At 42.1% G+C, this 20,401-nt stretch overlaps 1 protein-coding gene across 3 annotated transcripts in view; it reads left to right on the top strand.

The window, feature by feature from the left end:
* The window catches only part of TAFA2 (TAFA chemokine like family member 2), a 1,225,759-nt gene that overhangs the window by 1,096,246 nt on the left and 109,112 nt on the right, over positions 1-20,401 (top strand). For all 3 annotated transcript variants that reach the window (XM_085653346.1, XM_085653345.1, XM_085653344.1), the window contains exon 7: positions 4,959-5,083. In XM_085653346.1, coding sequence (XP_085509472.1) covers positions 4,959-5,083 — 125 coding nt within the window. The remainder of the gene's footprint in view (positions 1-4,958; positions 5,084-20,401) is intronic.

Raw genomic sequence — 20,401 nt, 5'->3', positions numbered from 1 at the left:
GAATCTGACCCCTCCGCAGTCCAATACTTTCCCTACTGTTGCTTAGACTGGAGTGGGAGTAGCAAATCTAACCCATGCGTAGTCCAGCGCTTTCCCTATGGTTGCTTAGATCTAATTTAAATTATTATCTAATTTTAATTATTATTAATATTATTGTTAAAATTTGTATAACTTTTTTATGGTTTTTTCAAATGTCTTTTATATTTTCAGATATTTTTAATTGGGATTTTTCTTTAATATTTATTGAAATAATGTATTTACTATATTTCAGTATATATTTTTGTTACTGGTACAATTATGTTTGTAATTTATTTAATTTGTTACAATGTTATTGCATTTTGTGGATAAATGCATGGCTATTTTGTCAATATTTACTTCAAAGTATTAAATTAAATAGCTTTATATGTTTAATCTAATGTTTAAATCAGTTTTATTTTGTATTTGTTAATGATATATATATACACACACACACATATGTATGAACAATGATGGACACAGAAGCAACTTGGTATCACAGTGATGACAACAAGCAAACTGCCCACATATATTTACACAGTCCTGCCACCTACTGCTGCTTTGTGCCATTTATTTCTTGCCACAGCTGCCTTATTTCCCGCAGTCATTAGTAAAATTACCTTTGTCCTTAAATTACATAATTCACATGGGATACTTCTCCTGTGGTAGTTCAGGCAGTAGCAATTGGTGTTACAAAAAAAGTCCCACCAGCAACTTCTGAACTCTTTTAGGGCGTGTGCTGCCATGCTTCCTGAGGGTAGGACTTGCGTGATGTAAATATTCAAAAAGTAATGGAGCACTCACGGGAATCCAATAAAAGTGCATTAATCACAGCAGATGCTATATCTAACAATTATACACTCCCCGATCAGAAGGAGACAGGACGCCACTCCTTTCAATACAGCATGTGTTTTTTTTTTTTCAGTACAATGACGTCAATAACAGCCCTTATCAACATTGCAACATTAATGCTTCATATACATTTCCATCTGCGCAGTAACATGAAAAGCCCATCATTGAACACATCTGGTCCACTTCACAAATGTATTTGAGTATGGGAAGAGCTACTACATTCATTCTGCTTTATTACTCCTACATTCCTTTGTGAATCGGCACCAAAGCGTCCAACAGCTTTCTAGTAAAAGTGCAAAGCACAGACCTTTGTATTTGTACTAATTGTCTATAACTATTCCCTGAACCTTCTCATTTTATTCCTATGTTAGATGTTTTGGTCCAATTAACAAAGGCAGGTAACAGAACAAAAAATAGCGCTATTGGAGTCCTTACTCAAAGAGGCCTTTCTGAATAGACCTCATCATTTCAAAATGTACACAAAAAATGGAAATGGTCTAAGTTACAATGGCAATATCATCCAAGGCGAAGATGCTTCAAGGTACTTGTTGATTGACTGGGGTGGATGAGCGTGTGCTCTTGTAAGATATTTGTCAGCCGCTAATCATGTATTGCCTTCTTTTAGAATTTTTAAATTTTGGACAGATCAGTCAAGTGAGGATACAGTAAAAAGGTGGAGCTCAAAAAAGTGATAATTTGCCGATAACTGTGGAATCCTTAATGAATTCACATGAATTTGACTGATATTTTGCATATTTAAGGACTTATTACGAGAGATTATGAATCAGCCGATTGAAACTGGACGGTCATCCCGGCTGGCTTCTGACAGGCTCGAGGAGCCAGTCAGCCAACCGGAGGCCGGTCTGTAATCCAAAAGGGCGACCTTTCTGCCCTTGGGTTTATGATGCATGGTTTCCGGCAGGGTTTCCATACCGGCCTTTCCGACATGGAAACCCAGTCGGAAAGCATGCTTGGGGGTCCCTAGCAGGACCCCCTTGTGTGCACAACCTCCGGTTGGGGGTTGAGGTGCCCCCTGTTAATTCATGCACCCTGTGACAGGCACCTCAAGGTACCTGCCACGGGTGTAGGGATTAACACCACCTTCCATTTCCCTATAGGAGCATGTACTACGGCCAGTTTACTGACGTAACACATGCTCCTTATGCGAAATGTCGGAATGCAACCAAACAGTGTTCAGTCGCATCCTAATCAGGCGGTCAAGACTGCCGACCAGAGGTCGGTCGGTCCCATTTACGAGACGGTGTCTGCCTGACATTGCAATCGGCCCCTTAGTGTTCTGTAGGAATGGAAAGTTTTGTGCAGCTCCACCAAGGGGAGCTAATTTAAAAGTGGGGCAAAACATATACATGTGCTATTAACTTTGGTGTTGTTTAATGAATTTTCATGACATTCAATAGGCTTTTAGCAAGTTAAGCCCAGTGCAGGAAGCTCAAGTTTCATGCAGATCAGACAAGGTGGATAAAATATAATGGATTTGCCAATAGCTTTGACACTTCAAAGACACAAGCATGCTTAGCTTATTTTTATTATTGTGAGTTTCATGTGCATTTTTCAAATAGGGTACAGGTACAGGGAGAAAATAAACTGTTTATTTACTGAGAATGTCGGCATTTTTCAATTGATATGCATGCAATTTTGTGGACTATTAGTCAGTTAAACACAGTTCAGGTTTCAACGAGATCTGATAAGGGGGGGGGAAGTTAAGTTATGTTAGGTCAAGCCCCGCTCAGCATTCCTAGGCTTCATGCACATATAACAACAGTAGTTAGGGGTAAAAGAGGGGTCAAATCAGATTTGATTTGAAGATAACTTTCGCACCTTTTGTACAAATGTTGTGATACCAGAAATGGGTTAACTTGCAAAGTGCAAGGGCAGCTAGTGGCTGGCTACGTAGGAGGTTGATTACCTGTGGCAAACCACTGTTAACCCCTTGCATGCCCGCCCCTTTCCCCGCCCAGTGCCGCGCCTTGCATTAGCGGGCGGAGTTCATGACGAGCTGGACTCGTCATGGGCACAGCGCCACCGCAGCCCATGACGAGTCCAGCTCGTCATGGGCACTGAAGGGGTTAAAGAAAGCTGAAGGACATGCAGATGGGGGGTAGTCTGAAATATGATGCAGATGCATTATCATTCACCACCACACCTACCACCAACATATCTCATACATCCATACAGCAACTAATAAAGCATTCTACTGCTCGATTTAGAAAAGAGTTAGTATGAAGTCATGGTTAGCTTAGGCCATGATTAGGGGTGTATAACATTTGCTTTTACATAATTGCATAACATTTCTGCAAAATACCATGAAATAGTGCAAAATGCAAAACCATCATTTTGCAATATATTTTAGCACACAATGCATCCTTGTGGCACATCTATGCATTTCACGCTTAAAAAAGTGGAAATAAACAAAACACTTGTGATCAACAGCCACTCGTGTTCTGTTGATCTCGTGCATTCACTGTAAAGGTTGACAACGAATGGTGCAGACTTGGTGGTTACTACACCTCTGTAAGAATCACTCTGTGAAAGAAGTGATGCTCATAGAAGTACACACACCCTGGGAACCGCACCTAATAAGCACAATCGACACACCCTTATTCTTGCTGCACATAGATTATTTGTGTATAAGTGCCCTGTACAAGAATATGCAAGAATTGTGAGGCAAATTTGTATTTTCTCATTGCCATGTTCATACCATTACAGAAGAAACCCGCTGGTAATCAGTCCTGTTCAACTTCCAGTTAACTGATCATTAAAACAAAAAAACAGCCATCAGAGATGTAGGCCAAGTTACAGTAATCAAATATGTGTTACGGATGCTTCGCGAGTTAGGAGTGAGTGTTTGAAACTCTTTTTAGACCTTTAGTATGGAGGAAGAAGTGGCAGGGCATTGTATTGATAGGCAGTTATAGTACAGAGACAGCTGATGCAGAATCTCAAATGATTTCGTGCATGTGTCGTCTTAGTCAATAAGTTATAAACTGTACCCTTTTCAGTCTTGATTTTGGTGACTTCTATCCTGCAATACTGGCAACGCGAGTGGTATACAAATGCAGAGACGCATTAATCACAGGAATGCCGCAGTGTTGTTCCTCCACCCAAAACTACCAATACCAAGTTTATCAGTAATGTTGGAGTGGAGTACATTATTCTAACCTTTTGCCCAAGGGTCCAGTGAGGAAGTTACAATTTTCATAGAAATCAGAAATACTGCACCTAATACCCATAGCAATGCCCCATTTTTAGGTCCATTTGCACCACAGTACTTTCAACAGGTGTAAGCTGGGAAAGTGTGAGTTAGTGGAGGTTTCTTGGGAAAGCAGTATTCCCACAACCCTTGAAATTCGACACTCAGGATTAATCTGCATTTACACCGAACCAGTGATCATGGCCAAAGAGTAAAAAAAGGGTTGAGAGGATCTATTTAGTGACAGAGAAATTTCACATTGACGGGACAGCATGTTGGAATAAAGGGGAAAAGGGGGACATAGGAGAACAGCACTGTTGAGGATGTAGACTAGTGAAGTAGGAGGATGAGTAGCCCTAATACAGAGCAGGTTCCACCACATTTGTCTGACCTGTGCCTCAAATAGCAATGGTGAGGTCCCAGATGGGGTTTACATGCTGATTGTGAAATCAACTGATGGGGCTATCGTGCATGGGTGTGGTCAGCGTGCAACCAGTATGGTTGTGAGATCACATTTCTACAGAATGACACTGGAAACTAGAGGGCCATTCTATTTTTATTGTTATGTGAAAGAAGGGAGGCAGTGGTGTCGATGCCTAGTGTGTAAGATAGGAGGGACTGTGCCTGTGTGTAGCTAGGTTTTGTACATGTGGAAGGTTGTGTGTGGTAGAATGGGTGGAATGGATCATATTCATGGATCAAAGATCAGCAGATTTTCTACCATCATTAAACGTTCACTGTAGCCAACTTGAATTGCATTATTTGAACCCCTTGATGAAGCGATAAAGTCACTATTATCAAGATAAAATGTATCCTGGGTTTTTAGTAAATATAGAAGACACTATGCCTGCGTATTTATGTACTTTTCTTCTTTCTGCAGCATCAATAGTGGATCAGAAATGGTGGTGCCAGATGCAACCATGCCTCGAAGGAGAGGAATGTAAAGTCCTTCCAGATCGGAAAGGGTGGAGCTGCTCTTCTGGGAACAAAGTGAAAACAACGCGGGTAGGTAGTCTGGAAGAACCAGGTCTGTTGCTCAGCAACAAATGGCAAACCGAAGCAGGCGAATAATTCAAAGATTCAATTTCAAGAGAAAACAAACACAGCCACAGCGACTGTGGGTAGAGAAGACATCGCTGTGCATCACTGAGTATTTAAAAAATGTGTCTCACAAGCCTTGAGGTTTCTATGGTTATGGCAATTTGGAATTTTAAAACCTACATTCTTCGAAACAATGATGACCTCTTAGAAAAAAGAAGTAGTTAGTTCTAGTTTTTACAAATATTTTTGCATTCAGTTTTTACCATTGTTAATTAGCAGTTTGACTTTTTCAGCGGAATTGCAGGGTACCCTTTTTATTTAACTACATTGGCATTCTATCATTAAGGTTTGGTATTGCCCACTCTGGAGCTCAGCTTTTCCTCTGTGGAAGATGTACTAATTGATATACCAATTAGTGTAGCACTTGTTTTAAATGTATTGTGAAATTAGTATATGCAGGACTACTGGAAGTATGTGGCTGCGGAGGAGGAATCTATGCGGCAGATTTGACAGAATTATGCTGCAAAACTCCAATTATAATACTGCATATTTTGTGAAAGTATTCATTATTTCACCATTTTTATGCACACTGTCTGGGCAAATTTAGCATTTCAGTTTTTATTTATTTGTTTGATATTGTGCCAAAAACTCATAGTACAACAAGCATTGGCAATGCCAATAGGCCTCACATTTGGAAGAGTTAAAGTTATTGGCATTGCAAATGACAATGGGCCTGATTACAAGTTTGCCGGTCCATAGGACCTCCGAACCCGTGGTGGCGGTCCGATCATGGCTGCACTGCGGGACTGCCCACAGTATTACCACGGCAGCAGTTGGACCGAAGAGGTTAATCTTGCTTTTCCTACTGCAGTCTAAGCAAAAATAGGAAAAATACATCACTTCATACACATTACATATATGAGTAACCTAATGAATGTGGAAAACATTTTAAACTCAATTTAAAAAAAATTAAATTATATATACATATATTAAAAAAACTAAAAACAGTTAATCAATTTACAGTTAATATTCAATTGATTGTTTTTTAAAAGTTAATCTATAATTGTTCTTCAATTATTAACTAATTAACTTCCCACCCTGTACCCGTAGAAATCTAGCTGTCTGCACCTAAAATCTCATTAAAAAATAACTATTCCATCCCTTAAATTACGTAATTAATTAGCAATTACTAATTAATTAATTCTTAAATAACTTCCCAACCTAGACACCTACAAAACTAACATCCTACAACTAAAATACAATTAAATAAAATAAGTGTTCCACAATTTACATATATAAAATTAAATTACATAAATAATTTACAAATAATAATCCATAGTTAATACATTTTCCTTGATTCATTTTCCACTCTATACTGCTACAAACCTAGCATTCCACAATTAAAATATAAGTAAAATAAATCACCAATCCATATTTTACATAATTAATACTCAATCAACACAGAACGAGTTTAAATAAGTATTACATAAATTACATAATGAATATCAATCATATAATTAAATACATTTTATTAAAAAATTCTAATTCATTTATTACCTAACTAACTTCCCACGCTATCCCCTTACAAACCAAGCAATCCACCACAACACTATAAATTACTATTAAAAATTAATAAAAAAAATTCTACTTCACTTAAAAATAAAAGTTATATTTTTAAAGCAATTATTTATATAAACAATAGCGAGACATAAAATAAATATATCTACTAAAACACACTAAAATTATTTTAAAAAGATATTTTTAACCACTATATTAGTGAAAACAATATTAAAAACATTGATATCATTTACAACAATATTATGTACCTGCACAAAACTATATTCTTGTCAACGATATTTCTGCATCATGATATTTGTGTCATGATATTTAATTTCAAGTATTTCTGTCCTCGAATATTTTTAAAATGATATTTTGCCCAAACACCATAAAATCAGTCTCTGATCCTTTCACACCTTCAAGGATGCTATTGGATCCCTGAATACAGGTGCAAACAGGATCCTTAGTTAAATGACTAACCACTTGAATCTAAACAGAGCAAGATTTGTATGCAGTGTACAGGTTGCTGGTTTGAATTAGGCCTGGGCGAAAGTTCAATTAATCAGAGTAATTTCAGTAAATCTGCATTACTCTTTGACGCAGAATTAATGCTAATTACACAATTACTCCTGCTCGCGTACTTTGGGGGAAAAATCCTACTGCAAGAGCTCGCTGTTCATGTTCTGCTATATTTAGCGCTTTTTCATATTGTAAAATCGCATCCTTGCGTCCATTTTAGATGCAAGGGTTAATTTTGGGCTAAGAAAATAGCGGTAAATGCCAGGAGCAAGTTGGGGAAAATTCAAACCCCAAGAGCACATGTAGAAAACGTGAGCGGCTACGAGCACACTCACTATATATTTTCTGTTGCATTTAGCTATATATCTTAGCACAAAATGCATCTCCGTGTCCATTTTGAATACAAAAATGGCAGTTTTGTGCTAAGAAATAGCGCTAAATGCAGAATGACTCATCTCGCATGATTCCGCATAACCTCACCAAATTCTTAGGTAATTCCATGTGATTATGCTACATGGAATTTCACGAGTTACGCCCACCCATAGATAATTTGCTTAGCAAGTTCACCTCCTTCTTGTCTATCCTATCACCGCAACTCAGGTTAGGTCCCTTCCTGTTTGACTCACTCCAAGTCGATGTGACTTTCCCCAAGGATTTCCTCTAACACCTGTGCCACTCCCTCAAGACTAGTGTCAACCTCATCCTCGTCTATCACTCTTCACAGATGACACAACAATAAGTATGCTACACCATAAGGACTTAATTCTTGGTCGCTGAAACCTGTCTGCAGAATAAGGCATTACCAACCTCCTGCTCCCTGAAACATAACGGATTCTAAACAGGGCAAATCTCCGGAATATGGATGAACGGAGGTAAGTACACATTTAAATAAATAAAACGAATTTCGTTGCGCGCGCTGCATCGCATTTTGGAATTCGTTTTATTTATTTAAATGTGTACTTACCTCCGTTCATCCATATTCCGGTGTTTACATTTCCCCACCCTGCCCCTCCCCCGCCCCGCCGCCCCACGGAACTCTCTCCACGGACCGCTACTGGATGATGATGAAGAATAAGTTGTGCTGATCCCAAAATTGAGCGCTAGTGGGACCCATCTGCAGAACACCGATGCAAGTGAAGCACTGTTAGGCACACACCAACTTTCTATTCTTCTGTCTTTGCGGATATTAAAGCTCTCACTTAGAATGCCATAGCCAGACTGTTACTAAAGCCCTGGGACCTCATCTCCCTGACCCTGATGTCTTCTGCAGGTTCATGCCTGGGTCACCTTTGAAGTGCTCTTCTGTGCTCTCAAATGAATGCAGCCAAAAGTCCTGACATACTTCAAGAGGAACACAAAATGCTGCTCCCTTGGAAGCTGCCTGCACTCATCCAAGCAACATTTGCTTCTTATTCCCTGAACAAACTGTAGCGGAACAGGAGGAAGATACATTGCAGGCTAAATCCTAAGAACTAGAAAACAAGCTGGTTGTGAAGATTCGCTCTAAGTCTGACCTCTTTGCTTTTTAAAGAAACGAAAAATGTCACCTTTGGGGATTTATATGAGGACACATTCTTTCAAGACCAAACCCACCTTGAAATAATCCCCTCTGCAGCGGTGCATTCTAAAATGTATTTTATTCATTTAACGTTGGCCTCTTTGAAGAATGTTATCTAATTTAGCAATTAATACTTGTCAACGCTGTCATTTTTTTGCAACATTTGAAAAACTTTGGGGTGGTCCCTTAGAGGATTTTGGCCAAAAGTGATATCCTAAAATGCTCTTCCCGTGCAGAGTCCATCCAACGTTTTTGGTTTATGAGTTCATAAAAAATGCCTAACCCCATATTAACCAGATTTGACAAGTATTCATTTGAATTAAAATTAGTACATTGTTAAGAACTGATGAATTTGGACTTAACTATTTTCTTGTGCTCTCAACTGCACATATCACTATTTCACTGCTTAAAGGTTAGCACAATCCTGCCAAAAATGCAGGCTACCCCCGTTAGAAAAAGGCTTCTGATCCACTGAAATCACTCAGATATATTTTTGCAAAGCCTATAAAACCGAACCAGACCGAACTGAAATAGACCAAGCATGGAAAATTCTGTACCTTGAAAAAGAGTGCGACCCTGAAGCGGCAATTTTTTTATCGCACTATCATCAAGGACTCTCTAGCGCATGTAATCCTGCAATAGCAGCCGGTTTTGTAATACACCCCATGCCAGTGATAGATATCGCTAATCAGACGCAAAGTAGGCGTTCCTTACAATAACTTCATTTAAAACGTCGCAAACACAACTTCGCTGTATTATCAACGCGGCCCCGGACCTGCAAAGCGATGAGAAGGTCCTGCTAACCACGGTTATCGCAAGAAATTAACACCTGATTAAAAGTTGACTTAACCTTCTCTTCAATGGGAGGTGGATTGATAGGCTAAGTTCACAATGGCGTATCAGCAAGCATTTTATTATCGCAGGAAGTTTATTGCAGGATTTCGCACGCTATCGCTTGTTTGCATCGCTATCGCTGGATTTTAGATCGCCTCTGAGCAATGTGTTGATAATACGCTGCTAACACAGCGAGAAAATCCAGCGATATGCGGCGATAACAAAAAACGCGCTATCCGCGGTTTGCGATCATTAGATTGTTGGTATTATGCCCCTTAATCTCCCTGTACCTAGCAATAAACCGGTGCTCATGTAAAGCACTCTGATACCCGATGTCTCTGGCTAGTTCGCGCTATATAAAACTCTAAAACTAAAAACAACAAAAAAAGAAATGGATCTGCTATCTCTGCTTCCTCCTGGCATGAATCTTTGGGATATCATATCAGTGAACAAACCTTAACTAAGAAGCCAGGATGATGAATTAGCACTTGACCTTTTGAACTTGACTCCTAGCACTTTAATTTGTTTGGAGAAAAGGGTAATCTGTATTGTGAGACTTTCTGATTTTAGGGATTATGGGGCATAATTATCAAAAGTTCACCTAATGCAGGGCAGCCAGAAAAGTTGTTGAGCTGGTGTTGCATGAACTGCAGAGAGCCGAAAAGCACCATAACTACTAAGATATGGCGCTTTTCAGCTCTCTCCCTGCACTGGTGCACTTGTGGCTGCCTACTGCAGTTGCTATGTTATAGTAGGATTATTTTTGTGCAGGAAGGGATACCTTCCTGCACAAAAACATTCTTGTAAGACAATTTCCATTTTCCATGAATGAAATAGAATGCATCACATATTGAAAGAGGATTTAACAAGGAGAAATCAACATATTTCTCCATGTTACTCACCCTGGGGATGGCATAACATTTTGATGCATTCCCAGATTTACTAGCTTCGACAAATCTGAGAATGCACAGAAATCCACAGGTGGATTCATGGGAATGCTCATGATCCACCCATGGAACTCTGGCTGGGTCCAAACTGGGGTAGCGTGGTGAGCAAAAGAATGATGGATTAAACCCAGATCCTTGTGACTGGGGGTGAATGTTTGCATTGTTCAGCATTCCGTCCATCAATTGCTTCTTATGCATTTGTCGCCCTAAGTGGGAAGGGTATACCCAGATATGGGTCCCATGCTCATTGCGCCACTGGATTCAAGCTAGCCTGTCTGATGAGGGTTGATGCCCGAAACCGGTTCCAGGATGCCTATTTCCGGTCCAGGGAGGATCTGGCTTGGCAATTCGGGCTGGACTGTTGCCATAAGGAACAGGGTCAAGACTGATTTGCATATGGCTGGGTCCAAACTAGGGTGTTGTGGTGAGCAAAAAAATGATGGATTGAACCCAGATCCTTGTGACTGGGGTTGAATGTTCGCATTGTTCAGCATTCCGTCAATCAATTGCTTATTTTGTATTTGTTGCCCTAAGTGGGAAGGGTCTGACCAGACGTGGGTCCCGTGCTCACTGCACCACTGGATTCAAGCTAGCCTGGCTGATGAGGCTTTAAGCTGTTCATGGACAATTGAGGACATAGTCATGGATTCCTGAGTGAGCCATTGCAACTGGAACAGAGACATCAGTTTCTGGAGTTAGTCGCAGCACTGCCAACTCCACTTGTGTAATCCATGCTGAATGTGAAGAAGGGGTCTCTGTCTCCCGAATACCATAGACATTCACTGGAATTGAGGTGGAATGGGAGATCTGCTCAAGGATTGGGGGACTGTGAACGGTTGAGGCCCCTCCTGCTCTGCAGGGCCTGCAGGGACCTACGTTACACCCCGGGCAGCTCTGAATGGAGCCATTTGAAATGAATATTTAGGCTCAGGAATACGTGTGCCAGCTCCTAGGGAACTATGACTATAAGCTATGAAAGAAGTGGAAGAAGGGACTGAAAACAAAACATCGGCTGCGAGTGGAGGAAGAGGAAGGCTAAAGATATGACCACTGCAGGAGCGCAAATCACATTTGGAAAAGTTTATACAATAATTCTACTCATAGTATAGAAGTGAATAAATGAAATATAGATTTGGCAGTCTGCAAATTCCATTTTTTACACAGATATTTGCTAAATTAACCAATGGAGTTTTATGCAGAGCACAACAGCTCTGATTTGGTGGTGCCAATATCCCAGCAACATTGGAATATTACCAGCTGAAGCAACCCAGTAATTCAAGGCCATCATTCAGTCCTCGTCATCATAGCCACCTCCAGTAGGAAGGCCCTGTAGCATTGGGGGACCACCAGGGCCCTTGCACAGAATCCTTAGACTCACTGTAAAGGAGGCTGTCCTCCCAGTAAATATGGTGACCACCAGAGGCATCACCTGCTGCTTGGGCTTCAGCCTGTGGCCTCAGTACCTCAAGAGTTGGACACTCTCTGACCCACAGAACTCTCCTTGGTGGGTCCTTTTGCATGCCATCCAGAAGTGACAGGCAGGTCACAAAGGGGACCAGTGCCCTCCTCAGTGGGCTCTGGGGTGGCCACCACAGGGGCCCCATCCACCTCACTGGTATTACACTCAGAGGCTTGTTTCCCACACCCTTCACCTTTCCCCTTTCTAGCAGCTGGATAGGTCATTTTTCCAGCCTCCAGCCCTTTTTGACTCCCATCCTGGGCAGCCTTGGACCTTGTTGTAGCACAGATCTGATCAGGAAATCCTAACATCTGCACATGAGCCTTAAGCTCCACTTACTTCCAGGTAGTGTTTATAAGGTTATTACCTAACAAACAGTCCACACGGATGGCAGAGCTCACAGCAACTTTCAGAAGAACTGACGCCCTCACTGAAACGGAAGCAGGGCCACAGGATAGTGACCCTTTCTGTTGTCAGGCACCACAACCTGGTGAAATGCATTGGGAATTACCTGCTCTGGAGAATTCAGCTGACTCCTTACCAAAGTCTTTCTGGCTCCTGTATCCCTCAGAGCATCCGCACCTTGCCTATTGATGGTGACCCATTGCCTATACTTTTCAGTTTTAGAGGGCACATGGATCTTAGGAAACATCTCACTGTCACCCAGGGAAACTAGGGTAACCTCACTAAACTCCCCTACATTATCTGGGACAAATGCTTCTCCCAGCACTACAGTCACCACCCCTGGAACTGTTCCTCAAGTGGGAGGTTGTGCTCTTTTTTGGCACTTCGAGTCCCCCTTGTAGTGTACATACTTATAGCGCTCATAGCACTTAATGGGCTTAGGCTGCTGACTTTTGTCAGGGTGGATTGCCTTTTGGTGAACAGATTGGGAATGAGAACCCAGGCCTGAAGAGAAATCCTTTTTTATCTCTCCCTTCCTTCTTCTGGTTGGTACCATGACCACCCATTTGGGAGTCCCCCCTGATGCTTTCTTGGATACTCTAGTGCTGACCCAGATATCCACCCCCTCAGCAAGCTTCCTGGGATCAGTAAACTTACTACTACTGGGTGTTTTGGTCAGCGTTGTAAAACACATATCAAGTCTGTGCACCTTTATAATGAAGTTGTCAAGCCCTAAATAATCATCTACTTTGCTGCCTCTCAACCAGCCCTTCAGTGCCTTACCAGAAAAGCTCTGTGTGGATAAGTTTTGACTGGCCCTGAACCTCTGTTGGTATTTCTCAGGCGTCATTCCAAACTTACTGATCAAGATGGCCTGCATAGCAGTGTAGCATGTCTGGTCCCCCACCTCTAGTGTAAGACGAGTGTCCCTCCCCACTGTGGGCATGTACCTCCATAGACCACCACCCCAGAACTCCTCTCTGACCTGTGCATTCTTATAGCCAATTCATAGGCTGCAAACCACTTGTCCACGTCATTCCCCCACCACACAGCTAAGCACCAAATCATTGGGTATTCTGACTCTTGACTCGTGAAGACACTGCAGGTATGCCGCTACCATTACTGTTGCTGGACCATATTTGCAGAGACCCTGGTATTCAGCTCTCTGAGGTTGAGCTCCTGGGCAAGTTTCCTCTCCTCCAGAGCCATCCTCCTATCCTCTAGAGCTTGCTCCTTCTCTAGCTTTAGCTTGGCAATCTTCAGTTTTAACTTTCTCTCCTCCTTCCTGTCCGCCAGTTCCTATGGAGATAGGTTCTTTGAAGAAGTGCTGCTCCCTGCCATGGTACCCACTCCTGGCAAGCTGTTGGCCCTCTCTACAGGCAGGTGCAGAGCCACCACAGACTCCAGAATCAGCTCATCCTCCTCCACATGAATTTCCTGCTCCTCATCTAGATTGTCATCCCCTGCAACCTTGGACGAAAGGTTTTCTGAAGCTCTACCTTCAAGGTGAAACCTCTCATTGAGACCTGAAATTCTTTGCAAAATCTCTTCATATAAGCCACATTGTAGGAGTCTAACCTGGCCAGATCAATCTCCAAAACTTCAGGTGCAGGTGTAGCTTCTCCAGATTGAGACATAATTTAGCAAGAAAAACCAAAAGGCCAATCAGGGAGAATTGAAAATAAACTGAAATGGTCTAAGTATAGAGGTGTAGTGAACAATGGGTTACTATATTGCATTGCACAAACAAAATTTCTATCCCATCGCTGCCACCAATGTTGGAAATTGGGTATCTGATTGGCAAAGTTATGCACCTTGTCCAAGCAGAAGCCACAATCCTAGTCAGGGTAAGCTATAAACACACTAAAAGATAACCTGTGCTCACACTCTGGTAGCTTGACACAGAGCAGTCAGGCTTATCTAAAGAGGCAATGTGTGAAGTATATGTGCAACGCACGCACACACTCAGTAGCACAATGAATAACACCACAGAAATACTCCACACAGGTTTATGAAATTAAGTCAATATATTTTAAACAAAACAAGACCAAAAGATATTGAATTTTAAAAGAAAAAAAAATGCAGAAAAAGTGCTTAGAAGCAAATAGCGCAAAAAGGTTATTTAGGTCGTGCTGGACCGGGGCAAAGTCAAAGTTTGGGCCAACCCTGATTGGTGTGCCAGCCGGCTACAGCACCCGCGTAGGCCTCAGTGAACAAAGTAACTTTCCTGGTCACAAGCAACGAGATGTGTTGATCTCCTTCACACAGTGAAGGTGATGTGTCGGTTCTGAAGACAGGTGCTGTAGTCGAAAGGCGTCAAGAAATGTGTTGGATTCTATCAAGCAGTGGAGGGGACGCATCAATCTCACCAAGCTGCAGTGGCAGTGATACATTGTCCAACGAGCCAATCTCGAGAGGCAAAGTGCTGATTCCGATGCAATGTACTGATTTTACTCCTGCAACCGGGTCGATGCACTAGTTCTGTTACACAGAGACAGGAGATGCTTCAAAAACCATGTTGCAAGTATCTGGGCCACTTCGATTGAGCCAGGTACAGGAGCAGGGTTGGAGATTGTGATATCCCTGAGCCTCAAGAAGTGGAAGGCAAACCAACAAGCCCTTGGAGATCACTTGAAGGGAAGACAGAGTCCAACTCTCCTTCAGCAGAGTCAGAGAGCAGCAGGCAGCAGGGCAACACAAGAGAAAAGCAGGCCTTCCAAGTCTACAGTCCAAAGATGAGTCCTTTAAGGAGCACAGCAGTCCTTCTGACAGAGTTTCAGTTCCAGATCCAGAAGTGTCTGATTTCATGGGGTCAGAGACCCAGTACTGATACCCAAAAGTGCCTTTGATGTGGGCGTTGACTTCAAATCAGCTCTCTGAAATGCACTGGTCCCCACTTAAGCACAGTCCTGTCCGCCATGATGTCTATGTGAGGTAAATCAGCCCTTTGTGTTGGGACAGTACACAACCTATTCAAGTGAAGTGTTAGCCTCCTCCCTTCCATCCTGCCCAGGCAAGGCCTTCAGAATGCAGATGTCTGTAGATGGGCACTCAGACACACCTATCCTTTCTATTTAATGGCTTTCTAGATGAAATGTAGCTGTTACCCACCCTAGACGTGTATTGGAGACAGGCTGTCAGGCACACAGAGCAGTATGTTCAGAGAAATGTCCACTTTCTAAAAGTAACTGCTTATACATGGATTAGTCACCATTTGGGAAAATTTGGTATTAAGTGACAGTGTGTTGAAAAACGTCTAGGTATTATGGGGATAATTTAGGAAGGTTTAGATCGCATGATTATAAACTGGGTACTTTATCAGTTTGGCACAATTTATGTAGCGTTTTTATGCACTCTATTATTTTGACAGTTGAAAATCTTGAGTTCCAGGGGGGTTTGTCATTTAGTGGTGGGGGGGTGCAATATCCTTGTTGTGCAGCATGTTGGTTTATTTTTAATTTGTCGATAGCAGGGTGTGAGAGTTGATGAGGGTGGTGGCATACAGGGGCAGTTACATCATGATTTTTATTGGACATAGACTGAACAGAGCAGTTGGTGAAGCTATTTCTTTAATTTGTTTCAGCAACCCCTGACGAAGAGCCACTTGGCTCGAAATGCATTGGGTGTAACTAAAAGACATGAGCCCACTCGTATGAATGATTCTTCTCCCGTGTCACTGTTTAATGCCTGGCTGGGCAAACAGTAGGCATTTGAAAATGTTAAATAAAAGAATCATGGCAATATCACGCTGTCTCCGCAATGATTTTCAGGAAAATGAACGGATTACAAGCAAAATGAAGATTTATTTAATCATGGTTTCACTGGTTAAACATTGGATTATTCATAAAATAGTGGCCTATTGTGAGGAAAAGTTTCCTGCACTTCGCAGTGCGACAGAGGGGCGCCCAATCTCTGTGTCTTTTTTGTTCACTTTCTAAAATTGGCATTTTTAAAATAGTAATGGTAAATCCAATTTCACCAGTACGTAGGATTTATCAATACCATACCAACCATATGTAACATGAGAATGCTAGTCCTCTCTTATCAGGAATTACAGCTTAAAAGTGTAGTAAGGAATTCCCAATGCCAACCTATGAGAGCAGTAGGCCTCACAGTAATAAAAAAAAATTCTGTTTGTCACTACCAGGACACAGAAAACATAAAATTACATGTCCTACCTTTTTCTTACATAGCACCCTGCCCTTAGGGCTAACTAGGGCCTATATTAGGGGTGAATTATGTGTAATAAAAGGGGAGTTTAAGGCTTGGTAAGTAGTTTTAAATGCCAATTCAAAGTGGCAGTAAACTGCACACACAGGCACAGTAGTGGCAGGCCTGAGACAGGCTTGAAAGGCTACTTCTCTGGGTGGCACAATCAGTGCTGCAGTCCACCAGCAGCATTTAACTTACAGGCCCTGGGTGTATGGTATACCACCTTACAAAGGCCTTACAACTAAACTAAATAAGGTAATCAGGTATACACAAAGTACACACATGTTTAGGGAAGAATCACATGCAGTGTGTGTTAGAATCACTTATTAGTAGTGGTAAGGTGCTCAGAGCCCTAAGGCCAACAAAAATATTCAGCAAAACGTGGAGGCAAATAGCAAAAAGATTGGTGAAGACCAGCCTAAGGCTGAGAGGTCTAACACTAACATATAGGATGTAGAATCTTGGGTGCCTGCAACATCCCCAGCACTATGGTGTGGCAAGGGACTCAAAGGGTGCACTGTTTAATTACAGCATATTTCAAACTACAGAAGAAATATTTGGCATTGAAGGATTATTTTATTTGTACTCATTCTAGATACATGCTAGTGTAGAACAAACAAGTTTCACATTAAAATGATGCATTTGTCACTGCCACCTGGAAAGACATGGACTATGTTGCAAGTAGGAGCATCTAAAGCAAATGATCGATCTAGAACAAACAACCTATGTTATTCTATGACAGAACATTCAGCTGGAAGTACGTTGGGATTCTCCTGCCTCAACAGGGTGATAAAGGGAAGTTGTATTATATTATGATTATGTCTGCATGGTTTTGATGGATAAGATATGTTAAGAGTGGTCCTTTAGTGTGCATTGTGCTAGGCTGTGTGATACACTTTATAAAGTATGTGTGGGTGAGTTATTTTTGCTAAGTGAGTGATTCCAGTTGAAGTTGCCATAAGTGTGGTTTGGATATACAGCACTCGTACAATTTATGGGGGAGATGGGTTTGATATCTTTGCTTATGTGAAGAAATCGGTTACAATTTATTGTACGTCTTCATGGGATCTCTTTGTTATTGTGTATCTAGGTAAGGAGGTTGCTCAGTGAGTAGGACAGCAGTAGGAAGGGAGCTCATCCAAACAATCCAGTAGCAGAATTAGGGCGACCACAAACCCTTTATGTGTATGTATGTGTTGTGTGTCTTTTGTTTGTGTGTGTTGTTTGGTGAGAATAAATCTCTAGACCTAAACTTTTATGCCATGTGAGATGATTGTGAAACAATGGTTAAAAATATCACCATTATCAATGGGAAAAATATGTATACTATGGGGCCGAATCCGATCTCGCTCGTAAGGGCTCCGAACGCGATCCGGCCGGGTAAAGTACGAGCCATACGCGTGTTCTCCGCCCCACTTGTACAGCTGTACGAGCGAGCGAGTATGATGCGAGCAACGCGAAATTCGCCGACCGAATCGTTTCCGGATCCGAACCACTCCGTACGTCTCATCCGTAAGCAAACCGTGCCGTGCAATGGAGGCAATTTCCGACCGAGTCAGTACGAGGCACGCGTCGGACAGCCGGATCGAGACAAAGTTTCCAGCTCGCAAAACGTCCAGGAAGCTGCCTTTGGGGGTCCGTGTCGGACCCCCCCCTCACCCGCAGCCTTACGTCTCCACAACACAGGCATGTACGGTGCAGATGGCACTGGCGGGTACCCACTGTAGGGGCGCCCTTGTGCGAGACATACCCATTCAGTCAATGGGAGCCCATGTACACGTCGTACGACCGGCTCCCATTGACTTCTATGGGTCCGACTGAACCGAGTCCGGCAGCATGCAGCCGCATCGTACTCACTCGGGCGGACTGCAGGAGTCCGGCTCGGGTGGAAAACACTCCGGATCCGGCTTGGTTGGAGAGATTTCCGACCCAGATCAGAATAAGCCCCTATGTAGTGAAAAAACACTGCATCAGTACTTCATCTTTCCTTAGCACGGAACAATTACACAACACCGGTGGTAGCAGCAGTACATTCTTTCCTCACGCTCACAGAACCGTTACAGTATCATCCTAATGACACCATGTCTTACCAGAAAGCTATACTTCTGTTGACCCGATGTTGCTCTATAGTAGGGGTGAGCAGAACTTGCAGCGTTGCACACTGCAGAATTCTGCGGAGTTACATAAAAACTCTGCGAGATTCTGTGGAGTTCTGCAATTGGGCGGAATTTGGCACGTCATGCTGATTTCTAGCACCAGGATCTTGTTCCACACTGTAAAATCCGTGCGAACTGCAGCACCCCAGATGGTGATGCTTCTTTCTGTCACTTGAGTGGATTTTCTACTCGAGTGGCAGATTTCTGAACTCAAAGGGTCATGACCTGCCGCAAGCGCCTGGGTTGAGAAATCTGTACGGGAGGGCCTCTAGCACTAGAAAATTTCAATAGGAGGTGCAAAGTCTCATTCACGCTCGCTAACGCAATGTTGGTGAGCTGCATGTGAGAAAAAACTCTGCTACATGGTGTTTGGTGGAGTCTTGCCAAATTCTGCATCCCAAGCAGAACGCGGAGTGGGCAAAACTCTGCGAACTCCCCCGGCAGAGTGGAATTATTTGCCCACCCCTACTCTATCGTAGAAAGCTGCTGTATTTTTTGTCATCAGAAAGGTGTTTCTCAACCCTACAGTATGAAAAAGCTGGTCTTGTATTGGGCTGATAAAACTGTACCTTGTTTCCTCGTAGCTGTGGCTTTTATTAGATCCATGGGCGTCAGCAAGTGTCTATGGCATGTTACAAAAATGCATCTTGATGCAAAGAGTAAACACAATGGAGAATGATTAAAGACACAGAGTTAAATATAATTTGCCAGTTTGAAGTAGCCCTTTATGATGAGTGTTACAAATATTTACATGGCTAACGTCAGTGTGTGCTTGTATTGTATCTATATGTACGTACATATCACCATCATGATTAATTTAGTATTGAAAAAAACTGCTTATTGAAATAAACTTCTTACATTTATTATTGTTTCACAGGCAGCACCCCTTTTTCCACGCACATTGTTGCATTTTTGTTTGCTTCTTCAGTATTCATTAACAATATTTTAGGTTGGATTAATTAATTTCATACCAACCATTATTTTTTACTTTTAAAGTTGGTTCTATTGTTAAAAAAAACACTTGTACTTGTTTTAAACAGCACAGTGCACATTAACTTGTCTATGTTACCTTTGAGGACCCTTCCTTGTAGAATATTGTTTTGATGGCAGATGCCAGTGTTGTATCTGATGTCTCAATGGTTTTATTCCCAGGCCTATATTACCTCATCTTTTGTGCGTTGGTCCCCTGTGCCTCATCGCTTCCTTTGGCTCTTTTTGTGCCTTCTTCCCCAGGGACTGCTTGCTGTGCACTGGGTGTTCATTATTCCTCCGCCGCCTGCAGTGCCCTGTAGCTCTGGAAAAAGCAGCTGCCGTGCCGCTCCAAACGGCAAATGCCTTCCCTATTCTCGCTCTGCTTTAGCTGACAAAGTACATCTCTCATCATTTTGCCTGTGTGCGAATATTTATATGGCCTCAGAACATTTTTGTTATTAAAAGACGTCATTTTGCATGCATTAGTGACTTTTGAAAGGGCAAATACATTGAATAATAAAGAACAAGAATTTTCAGAACCAACTTGGTATTTAATGGATTACTCTCCATGAGTCAAACGTTCCCTTTTGAACATTGGCACATCATTACTTTAATGAAGGTATTCTGGTGTAGCTATGAGGTCTCATTTAGCTATGAGGTCAA

This window comes from Triturus cristatus, chromosome 4_1 (genome assembly GCF_964204655.1).
Source record: "Triturus cristatus chromosome 4_1, aTriCri1.1, whole genome shotgun sequence".
Taxonomy (NCBI): Eukaryota; Metazoa; Chordata; class Amphibia; order Caudata; family Salamandridae; genus Triturus; species Triturus cristatus.
The sequence above is the reverse complement of the archived record's forward strand: the minus strand, read 5'-3'. Positions and strand labels throughout refer to the sequence as shown.